This window comes from Limulus polyphemus, unplaced genomic scaffold, assembly GCF_000517525.1.
Source record: "Limulus polyphemus unplaced genomic scaffold, Limulus_polyphemus-2.1.2 Scaffold1296, whole genome shotgun sequence".
NCBI lineage: Eukaryota > Metazoa > Arthropoda > Merostomata > Xiphosura > Limulidae > Limulus > Limulus polyphemus.
Genome location: NW_013666906.1, coordinates 176321 through 188977, shown reverse-complemented (window position 1 = coordinate 188977; position 12657 = coordinate 176321). Strand labels below are relative to the sequence as shown.

The following is a 12657-nucleotide window of genomic DNA, read 5'->3' as shown; positions in this document are numbered from 1 at the left end:
GAGCACCTTTCACACCTTTAGCTCTAAGGATATGTATGCTAGTTGATTACCTTCAGACATACAATTCTAGGGTTTGACAGATTGAGCACCTTTCACACCTTTAGCTCTAAGGATATGTATGCTAGTAGATTACCTTCAGACATACAATTCTCAGAAAATTCTGAGAGTATAGACTGTCAATCTCTTGTTCAAATCAAGTTGTTCTGGTACTGTGCTGTACATTGAATGTGTAATGTTCTTCAATAACATTTACAGTACAAGTTTGTTTTGTCATGGTTCTACTAATACTTAACCACTATATTTCATGATCTTTCTGTGTTTATCTTTTCTCATTAGACTGCAACATTGACGGGATTTCCTGTGTCTAAAGGAGAATGCCTTTGTTTACCTATCAGCTATTTCAGCTGGATGTGCATTTTCTCCCATGAGTAGTATATAAATCCTCTTGATTTTTCATTACCATTTAATATAAATGCTTTGGTCCAACAGTGACTGAACTTTTTGCAGCAACTCTAATTCAAATGCTTTTGTGCTGTATTCCTGAGCCATGGATTGCAGTGAGGTTCCATTCATAAACCTTTTCACCAGCAGCAGAAGTCCAACTTCTAGGAGAGGACTTCTCCTGAATATGACTACTCCCTGAGGTGGTCCTCTTCAGTGACCAACTTTCCCTCTAGGTTGTACATCCTTCTTGTTGTAGAAAATGACATTTCAAAACAAAGAGGTAAATAGGTATTTTTAAACATTACAACCAAAGAATTCACATTGAGGGTAATACACATTCCAGTGATTATCAGCAAAGTCCATAATAAACCAATATCCTGTGACCATGGCACCAAAATTTCTTGTTACCTATGTACCCTGTGGTATATTCAGGCAAAATAAATATAGATTTGCGATTTTCTAAAGAATTAATGGACAGAATGTAAAACACAATGACAACAGTATTCTTTATTACCTAAGACCAAAACGCAGTATGTGTTCTTGCTTAAGATGGGATGTTGCTTCTTCAAGAAGTTTCTGTTTGAAGACCAGCTCAAGACTAACTAAATGAAAGGTTTCCACTTAAAGTGAAACCTTTTATTATTTACCTAGTATCAGTGTGCTATGTGATGGGTCATTCTCATTCCTTATTGGTAGGGCCATGATCTCTAGTTGTTATCTGTACAGCCAGTGAAGACATTACTCTTGAAGCCCTGAAACAATGTTGCTTTAAGCAACGTTCTCCATGAGCAATAACAGGTATCACCTACTTTGAAAATTACAAAGGTAAGTTGATACAACCTGAACTTAATGTTTTTTTATCATGTTTTATGTGGAAACCTCTTCATATACTGAACAAAGAATAAATTCAGAATACATATTAATACTATGGAAAGATAAAACTACAGGTTATTCCTGTATTACCCATTCATGGTATTGATTATGAGTCACTGACTCTCTGGACTTAATTGTAGATGATTAAAATCAGGTTTGGGTTAATTTTTCCCATAAAAATATTCCCTTTTCTACAGACTTCTTAGGTTCCATGCCAGGTTTTACCAAATGCTATGTTATAGTCTACTTGGTCATTGTTCTTTTTCTATGAAGTTTATCAGTCAGGAAGCCTTTTCAAAGTCTAGTGGAACTGTGAAACTGGGTTAACCAATAATTACCAAGAAAAAAGTTATAAGAAATCATAATAGTACAAGTTAGAAGTTTTAAAACTTAAGTGAGGAGATATCCTGCAAAGTGCACCAATCAGTTCCAAGGATGACAACCAGAAAGAGATGAGAAAGTCCATATCAGAAAAACCAAAGGTAAGACAAATATAAAATAACTTTGATGCAAGAAAAAATACAGTGCAGTGATTCAATGGATTTAGTAGGATAGGTTTCATCTGCTGTGGTCCATGGACATTCTTCAGTTCTTTTGGCTACTTTTCCGATTGTCTTGGTGAGTACTTTTATTAATTAAGTCACCAAACATGTGTAAGATAGCAGGATTAGGGTGTTCCACAGCACCTCTGCCTCCCACTAGAATTTGAGGTGGTCAAGGAAGTTAAAGGCTCTCACTCTGTTATATGCATTTCAGTATAACCCTTTTGATATGTAGAATATACATACTATATGAAGATAACATAAACCCTCTTAAAGACAGAGTGGATCTCCATTTTAATTGTAATGCACTTCCTTTTTTTAAAAAAAAACATGCAAAAGCAGGCTGCATAATTGTGGGATATAACTTCAGATTGATAACTAGATGTAACTAGAGAAAAATGTACTGTAAAATTTGTATTATATTATATATGTGTGTGTGTGTGTGTTATATACTGCTTTAAACTTGAAGTTACATTTTGTGTGCAAAAACAGAAAGTTAGGATTTTTAATGACCTAATATTTGTCTTTTGAGATTTTACATAATTTACTGATATCAGTAAATTTATATTGATTGTTTCATTGCAGTGGCCGCTTGACCTCTCCAAGGTGGAAGACCTTCAAAGGATTAAAGTTAAGTCTGAAGAACAAAATCAGATTAAATAACATCATATGGAGAGCATGGCATATACAGTGTAAGTTGATTGGCATTTTACGTACATGTGTATTAGGCATGTAAATACGCATGACCTCCGGTTTACTTAAATGGTTAGAAAAGATTTATAGTAGTTGTGAGTGTAGTGAACCAACAGTGAGATATAGTAGAAAAATGTACCCTTGAAAGATGCTAGGAATATTACATTTTAATTACAACATCAGATTGTGCAACATTATGACATCTGTTATAATAAGGTTATTGACGATTTAAAGAATATAAGTAGTAGTATTTGTAATTTAATATTACCATTTAGTTAAGTGCATGTTGGATACTTTCTATGTTGATAAAGTGAGTGAAATAGGGAGGGATTTAATTTTGTTCTGGTGGTAATTATTTCATATCTTATTGATTTATTATTGTGTATTCAAAAAATGGATGATACCTAGAAGATATCATACTAATGTATTCTTGACATATTTTTAAGGGGGTCAGGAAGAAAGTTAAACTTGTTGGCTTGTTTATATTCAAGAGTTAAAAATCAGTGCTTAAACTGTGTCAAAGACTTGTTTAATGAAGATTAATTCACCAGAACTTTGCCTTTATTATTTTTCTACAGAATTTCAAATCTTTATTTAAGATTTTGACCATGCTGTAGCTGGATTTGTTTTGGTAATTTAAAAAACCTAAGCAGTAAATATCATAGAAAAGCAATATGTATTTATTTAAGATATTTTTAACGATGAACAAGTGAAGAGGTAGGGGAAGGGGAGCACCAAATAAATTTTCTACACTCATTAGTTTGTCTAATGTACATCTATGTGAACATTTGACTTTTTTTGTACACAGTAGAACCTTAGTGCATACTTCACAAAGGAATTGAGTTTATGCTTTGTGCACAAACATATTCGTTTATCAGAAACAGGTTATATAAGCTGTATTTTTCTACATTTAGTAGTTCATTGGTACATAATACCAAAGGTTTGGATATGTACTTGAACAGTTGATGAAAAATTTCATAGTAAATAACCTTGTAACCTGAATTCGAGCAACTATTTCATGAATATTTATGTTCTTATTTAAGAATTCTTCTCGGTTGTGTATTTGTTTATATACTGAGTAGCCATAAAGTATGTTGGCCACTTGCCAGTGCCATATCACAATGTGCCCCGAGGTATTGCCAGTGACTTTGCATTAAATTGTGTCCTTCATCATGAATAGTTATTGAATTACAAACTGGTAAACTGAACTTTGATGTGACCCCCATAACCAGTAATCTTTTGGGTCAAGATTTGCCTTCTCATGTCATACTAAAATTCCTTGTAGTTAGCATCCAAATGATTTCAGCATTTTTTCTTCTTTGAATAATCATGAATTATGGCTACAATTACGCTCCCTGGTGGCAAAATGTATTTATTAATTTTTATTTCTCATATGCAAATAATAGTGTTCTGAGATTTTCAACCTCATACTTTGTGCCATTTCACAGCTGTGACAAAGCAAAATGACTAAAGGACTTTATAACCACCCTGCATATGCAAAACATGTTTCATTTCTTGGTCCAACTTCAAAAAGCCTGATATAGTCTGGTTTACTAATTCTAACTGGCTGCCACAGTGAAAGCTTTATTGAGAACAGCTAATAAAAAAAAAGTGATCATAAAGGCAAGTAAAAACTAGTAGTAGCTGTTCTTCAGCACGACTATATAAATCTTACTTGTGAGGTTTAACTTGTTTATGTAAAGTAATCACATTTTTTAAATTGATTGTAAATACAATTCGTAAAACATTCTGGAGATAAATGAGGCTATTGTATGAGTATTGGAGGAATTTTTTTTTGGGGGGTGCAGGTCATGGATTATATAAACGTATATGATAGTACTTTAACTTTAAACAAATTAAAAACTAGTCTCTTTTTTTTCTTTTCATTAATATTTGCTAGAAACTACTGCAAAATGTTGTGTGATAGCTACCAGGTTTAATGTGGATACTTCGAGCTGATTTGTTTGCTATTTTATTGAAGTCCAAAAAAGAGGTTTTGTTTAGATTACCTATTGTCTTGAAAGAAACTTCTGACACTAAATAAAAGCATGGATGCACTAAAAATTGTAGCAGGAAATAGAACTGAAGAATATTATCCTCTACCAAACTATTATACACTTTATCTGGAATTATGTATTAACAAATTATCAGTGTGAATGCTACACAGCTAGATAAGACTGTAAAGATAAAATCTTGAGACTGGTCATGGGATGTACTTCAGTCTATGTTACACCTCATAGGCTTCAGTAGAATTGCAGAGCATCAACAACACTTATAACAATATTCTTCTTTAGGTCCTTGCAGTGTAAAGACCATGCTTTCCACCATTGAGCCACTACCCATTTAGGTTGGGTCATTCCAATCCTTGCAGTATAAAGACCATGCTTTCCACCATTGAGCCACTACCCATTTAGGTTGGGTCATTCCAATCCTTGCAGTATAAAGACCATGCTTTCCACCACTGAGCCACCACCCATTTAGGTTGGGTTATTCCAATCCTTGCAGTGTAAAGACCATGCTTTCCACCATTGAGCCACTGGCCATTTAAGTTGAGTCATTCCAATCCTTGCAGTGTAAAGACCATGCTTTCCACCATTGAGCCACTGCCCATTTAAGTTGAGTCATTCCAATCCTTGTAATGTAAAGACCATGCTTTCCACCATTGAGCCACTGCCCATTTAGGTTGGGTCATTCCAATCCTTGCAGTGTAAAGACCATGCTTTGCACCATTGAGCCACTGCCCATTTAGGTTGGATTATTCCAACTAAGGAGACAGTAACGTAAAATACATCCACCATTGAGATAATTTGTCACCACCAGATCTCAGACATCCTCCCATGTGAAATGAACATATGGTGCCACTGGGGTCTGTTGAAATTGACCAAGACAGAAATTGTAGAGCAGAGGGTGAAGCACAAAAAAACTATCAACACCTATCTAAAAACCATGGACACTCTCCGGTCATCATAGCCACAGATGGTTTCAACACCATATACAGTGAGAGAGCTAGTTGGGCATTTTTCACCTTATAGAGGAACAACATTCTGCACATGGCCACTGCAGGGGAGGGGGTGGGATTATTTTTTATTCATTCAGTATATGTATATGAATTATCTATTCAATTCACAATTTCACACTACTTTGCCCCCCCAACTCTGAAAAATATTGCCCCTCCCTGGAATAATTTTTGCAGATGCCTCTGATTCGGCATTAGGCTGTTGGAGCATTCAAGCTTCCTACAAACAGTAGAAAGATGAAAATGAGACTGTTGAAGAACAAAATACCATACAATGTAGCTAGGAAAAGCAAAATATGGAGAATCAGTAGGATAGTATATAGCAAAAAGGCTACTCGTAACCTCAAGAAATTAACTCACTTCTACCTCCTGTGAGACAGCCAGTCTCCAGTGAGGGGTTGGTGCTCATTAGCATAATCCATGGGATTGTTTCCCACTACTCAACTTAAAGCCTAAGTAGAAGTTAATAGTACTGTTTTAATTATGCTGAAATATCCTGACTATACTGAGTTTTAGAATCATTTATATTTGTAGTATATAAATATGTCTCATATGTAGAAGCTTAAAGTAAACGTTTGTGAATTAATTTGGCAAATTTATCAAATCTGAATTTGGGGATATTTTAACATGCTTTGCTGTGAGGCTTAAGTCCTGTGAAAGATCTAGGAAATGCTGTAAAATTTTGCCGTAGGAAGTAGTTTTTGAGTGGTCAGGTCATTGCCACAGCTAAACAATGTGACACATGATGAGTGAAAAATACACTATCAGCATGTAAAGCATGCCATTTTTAGGGGGTCTGGAGGCATGCCCCCAAAAGTTTTTTTGAAAATTTAATGCTATGAGATTGAATATTGAGCCATTTTAACTACAAATACTGCATACACACAACGTAATGAATTAAACGAAGCAAGTTTTAATACATAAGTTGTAGCTATACATGCCATGAGAAAATGTGGTCAAGCCATGGCCTGATTGTCGTTACCACTTCCTACAGCCCTGGTAGAATATTGTGCCAAATAACATTCTATAATGTTTGTGGCTTGGCAAAGACCATCTTGCAAGGCACCAAGAGAGGGAAAAGAAGAAGAGGTGGGAAAACAACATCAAAAAGTGAACATGCCTGAAGTTCGTCAACTCCCAGAGGGCGGTGGAAACTAGGAAAGATGGAGAGAGCTGGTTGTAAAGTTGTCAGTGGTGCCTCAATGAACCTGAGGGTTAAGGGACAAACTCTTTCAATGTCGATTATTTTTAGTGTGACACACCCACATAGTAACAGTTGGATGAGGATTGGTTCACACAACATTACCAAACTTTGTAACAACTAAGGTTGAACTGGTCTATGTATACATGGCAAAAGGCACACCCTCTCAGAAACCAGCTCCTCCTTTACTTCTAGATGTTAGGTTGTACCAGAAACCAATCACGTATAGCAAGTTTGGATCTTGGTAATTTATTTATGATTTACTTATAGATTCATATTTGTTTAGATTATAGTGTACTTCTATATTGTAAAATATAAATAGAATTTCATGCTAAAATAATATAATAAAAAAACAACACAAGTCACAATATTGTTGAAAGCATGAATATATTAAAACAAAACTCACATGTATTTTTTTGCATCTTGAGGATTTGAATATTTTATTGATATTGATATATTTATGCTTTTAACAAAATTGTTATGTGTTTTTGTGTGTGTGTGTTAACTTTCATATTCCACATGACATCACATTAAAATGAAATCTCTTTACTTTTATAACATATTATATAATTGTAATTGGTCTTTAAAATTTTTTTATGTGAACAGAAATTTAGTATTAAGTTCTGGGCTGTTGATAACTATAGGTAACAACATAGTAGAATGGTGTAACAGGAATAGGACGTGTTTTATGTGGTTAGTAAAGATAAAAGGGATTAATTTGTACATACTTGTATTTCTCTTGAACAGGATAATGTGAACTGTTGATTAGAAAACTGTATATATCTACATTACTTTTAGTCATGTAGGTGGCATATCTTTGGTAATTTTTTTATTTCATTGATGATTACTTTTTAATATTACAACGAAGATGCTTGCATAGTTTCACATTTAAATTACATCATCATAGTTATTATTGGAAGGAGACATTAGTTATTTTTAATTTTATTCAGGAAATACAAGATATTTGTAGTTATTATTGGAAAGAGACATTAGTTATTTTTAATTTTATTCAGGAAATACAAGATATTTGTAGTTATTATTGGAAAGAGACATTAATTATTTTTAATTTTATTCAGGAAATACAAAATATTTGTAGTTATTATTGGAAGGAGACATTAGTTATTTTTAATTTTATTCAGGAAATACAAGATATTTGTGAGTTTTTCACATTTCCTTCTTCATCATCTCTCGTTTTCTCTTCTAGTGTGAAAATCAGTTATCAAAGTTTTGATATTATGTGTGTATGTCATACTTAATTGGATATTTTCATTCATAGATTAATTTTATTTATGAAAAATGCAGTTTTTCAATATAGCTTTTATAAAACAAGTTGTGCTTCCTTTGAGTCAAGAGAATATGTCTTGTTTTCAGAACACGGTTACATGCATCACAAAAGTGTTTTACCATATTAAGGTATTTTTGCCACAGAGAATAACTTTTAGGTCATGTTGATCAAATACAGAATGTATGTAAAAGTATTTTGTGTGTGACAAGAAAACTTCACCATATTATCCCGTAGTCGTAGTAGCTCTATTTTTCTCATTTGAACCATTCAATAGTAAACTGTGTTCTAAATATCACTGTTGGTGTGATTTATTTTTTCCTTTTTCTTCACAATGATACATTCACAGTTGAATTTAAAAAGTTCAGGGAATTTAACACTTTTTATCTAAACTTCAAAAACAAATAAATTGTAAATAAAACTTGCATATTAAGAAACAAATGTATTTGATCTAATTATCGTGTGTGCAAGGTATATATATATATATATATATATTTCACAGTTTTAAATCTTGGTAGTCAGTAAAAGAATCTTGTATTGAGAAGACAACCCAACACTTGATAAAAGAGCTTATTTGAAGAACATACTAAATTTCAAGCTCATTTCATAGAAAAAAATAAAGTAACGTAGTAAGAAAATTAGGTTTAAAGTCAAGATACATGTGCAGCAGTATTTTTATAACCAAAGCAAGTAAACAAATATTTATAGATGAATAGAGTACTGTTTTTGTAAGTCTTCCTGAAACGTACAAAATAGTAGACTAATCAAAATTTAGAGTAGGAATATCTGTGAAGTCAAACCAACAATTTGTTTTTAATTTAGTCTTAGGAAAAAGGAAACCTGCAGTGTGCCAGTTTGCCTCTCCATTAGACGGGGAAACCCACAATAAACCAGAGGTAAGGATTCTGTGGCGTAATTAACGTCTCGATTTAAGAGTAACCACAGTAAGCAGAGAAAGCGTGTGAGAACTTATCAAGGAATTTCAAAAGGAACTTAAAGATTATTTTCATTCCATTTTATAATCTTGTAAAATTTTATACGTTGGAGAAAATCTGTTAAAAAAATGTGTCTGCATGTTTACATACAAATAAGTGCACATGTTGTAATATTATTACAGTAGACTTCAAAATAAACATCTGTGGTCATTTTGTATAGAAAGGAATGTAGCGCCTGGAATTTAAAGATCAGACTCAAGTCCGAGTTGCTTTTCTTATGTGGGTATAACCGTGTGAGTTGTTACTTACAAATAATTTGTGCTGTCAGTAGATACACTTAATTTTCTTACACAAAACAAGATGTTTGGAATGGATTCCTACATCTGAATTGTACTGTTAATTATAAAGATGTAGATTACTTGAACATTGAAATATTGTATCCGTAGTAATTCTCTGGATCGCAGGTTTTCATATAGTTAGTGTCAGTAAACAGATGAATGTGTTTTAGGTTATAAATAAAACTTATCATGTAAAGAAATTTGTCATAATTACTTGTATGTTTGTGAATAATTTTTCATAAATTTTATTTTGAATTATATACTTTATCTAGTAGGCTTGTGGACTGTGTTTTGATTTTATCTTGTATGTTTGTAAGCATTATATAGATTTTGTTTCATCTTTTACATTTGTGGACCTATTTAGTAGATTTTGTTTTAATATTTTAAAAGCATGTATCTTATAAAGAAGTCTATCAATAAACATTTCAAAATGTGTACACATGACAACTAAACATATTACATTATTGTTTAATGATTAAAGTTACATTGAAAATGTGAGCTGAATTCATAATTACATTAAAAGGAGTTGATTGGTAATGTGTCCCTAAGTGTATTTCCACTATTACAGGAGCAGTAAAGCTGAAGGATTGAATTTTATTGACTGATTTGCTAACGTGTTTCTAGTATTGTGCTGTTTTTTTTTCAAATAAAGTGGAATGAAAGAATGTTATTTTGACTCAAATACTGCTTTTATATATGATCGAACAAGTGAAGTTTATCTGTGAAAGTGAACTAGCTGATGAAGAGCTTTGATGGACAATCTTCCTGGTGGATTTCATCAAGCAGTTTGTCTATAAAACTTTTCCTTAGCTAGATCACCTATGGTGGATGTCAGCTTTTTTAAACATGTTATACCATTGAATGAATTTGCTTATCAGGTTGTATCAAACGTATGTGGTTTAGTCTATAGTTTACTGGATTTTTTAAAGTAGACAAAAAACTTTTTACTACTATTATTCAGAGCCTGATCATCCAGATAAAGTTAATAAAAATTTTTTGAATAAATGCACTTAATGGTTAATATATATATATTTTCATAAAAAAATTTTAATAAATGCACTTAATGGTTAATATATATATATATTTTCATAAAAAAATTTTACGTTATTAATGACCATTTGGTTCTACTAAATATTACCTATCATATGAGTAGTTGATTGTTTATAATTAAGCACAAAGCTACACAATGGGCTATCAAAACTCGATTTCTAGTGTTGTAAGTCCGCAGACGTGCTGCTGAGCAGTTGAACTAGGTCAATATCACAGTGGTTTAAAACCTGTACCACAAATGAAACAGATATTTTTTAAACTTTTGATGATTAAAGGGAAAATTATACTTGAAATAATTCCTCTTTCAGTGTTATAGTAATTGTAGTTACACCAAAGTAATTATGCATATAGGTAGATGGGTAGCTGAAATTGTTTTTCATCCATTATGCTAGGATTATAATGACCTTAGATGAAATCACAATTAAAATAAAGATCGTATATACTTGCTCTTCAAAAATAGGCACCATTTTCAGGTCAACTATTGTGTAGCTTGTATGCACATTTGATAAGTTAACGTTTGTTACAGTAAGAAATGAAAATTTAAGTAATGTTTACATTTCTAGTGATTTTCGTTTAAAGTGTTATTATCGTGTATGCACGAGCGTGGATATGTGTTTTATTATTTTAGTGTTTTTTTTTATCTTTAAGTTTTATGGTAAATGTATGCACAAGTGTGGATATGTGTTTATTGTGTAGGCTATTGTATTGGAAGGGAAATACTGGAAAAGAAAACTAAGCACAATTACATCAGAGTACAAAAAGGGGCGATTGTTCTGTTGGGAAAAGATTCGTGCAAAAAACTCAGAAATTTCTGACTTGGTAAGTGTTATTGCACTCACCTCTCTGTTTCATAAAAATGGCCTTATACACAGTTTTACAAAAGGAGAAGTATGTTGTTGTTCTTCATAATAAATTGTAATAAGTTTAAAACATTTTAACCCTGTATTCATGGCTAGCAACTACTTGGGAATGGCCTCTTTTATAGTGAAAACTGTTACTTGGGGGGGGGGGGATGTAAAATATTTCATAATACTGGGAAATTAGATTTTCATATAAACTTTCTCATTCTGTAAAGAAGTGATACAAGTTTTTGTTTTTTGTATGTTATTGCCAACTGGAGCTGGGTGATTAGTGGAATTTGGTAGTCAATTAATATACAGGAGTAAATATTCTTCCAAACTAATGTTCGAAATGTACAGGAATAATTCTGAGATTTTGAAAATTTGAGAAGAATTTTTGGTCATGGTAAAAGAAGAAAAATGGTGAAGGGTGAAAACAATGAAGAAAAGGAGAAGGAAAAAATTAGACAGAAATGTAAAAGAGATAACAGAAAAATATGGAAAGGAAACTGTATTGAATATTTGGATTTTATCACTGAATCCAGGTTCTTTTTTTTTTTTTTGGCACTGTTATCAAAGTGTCAGACACTGAAAAAATAAGGAAGAAGCTTAGGAGCTTGGATTGAAGGGAAAATTAATTTTTTGCAAGAATGTTTACCCCTGTTCAGATGTAGTAATTATTCTTTCTTGTACTCTTTATCATAGAAAATGTTTTTTGAAAAAGTACTGGAAAAAGTGAAAACTTAATTAATTCATACACTGTAGTTAGGTGAACAAGAAAACGATTTACTGAAATAAAATTTCAATAAACAGCACGTACTTTGACATTTTCTCCAGCTAATATACAGTACTATATTGTAATGTATTCTGGAAAAAAAAATGAAGTTATTCCAGTGTTTCTATAACTTAGTTTATGATATTAAATGTTTGAAAACTAAACATCTAGAAACAGAGAAATGGATAAATACCTTCACAGATAATAAATGTCTTGTTTGGAATTGACTGAGAAACCTAAAGATGCTGTTTACTTCCGCTATGTAGATGATACATTTGCCATTTTTAAAACTGAACAGGAATGCGAGTGTTTCTTACAAGACCTAAACTTGTTACACTCGGCTCTCAAATTTACTTTCGAAAAGAAACAACATAACTCTTTACTGTTCCCAGACATCTTAGTTGAAAAAATTTTCTCACCAGTATATACAGAAAACCTACCTTTACAGGACAAAACACACGATGGGATTCTTTCAGTCCTAAAAGTCGCAAAACGAACCTTATTGCTACTTTAGTCCATCGCTCTAGTTATCTGTTCAAAATCTAAACTAGATTTCGATTTGAAGACAATTAAAACTAATTTACTAGAAAATGGGTATCCAGAAAATGTCATCAATCAAATTACTTCAAGGAAAATTGCGAGGTTCCCAACTGCCCCAAAATGTGGTCC

At 32.4% G+C, this 12657-nt stretch overlaps 1 protein-coding gene across 2 annotated transcripts in view; it reads left to right on the top strand.

Annotated features, from left to right (window-relative positions):
* Window positions 1–12657, top strand: part of LOC106462994 (MLX-interacting protein-like) — a 58466-nt gene that overhangs the window by 10051 nt on the left and 35758 nt on the right. Inside the window, exons 2-4 of one of the 2 annotated variants that reach the window (XM_022390399.1) lie at window positions 2445–2551; window positions 8874–8947; window positions 11071–11193. In XM_022390399.1, coding sequence (XP_022246107.1) covers window positions 2445–2551; window positions 8874–8947; window positions 11071–11193 — 304 coding nt within the window. The remainder of the gene's footprint in view (window positions 1–2444; window positions 2552–8873; window positions 8948–11070; window positions 11194–12657) is intronic. The other variant, XM_022390400.1, reaches the window with a different exon arrangement.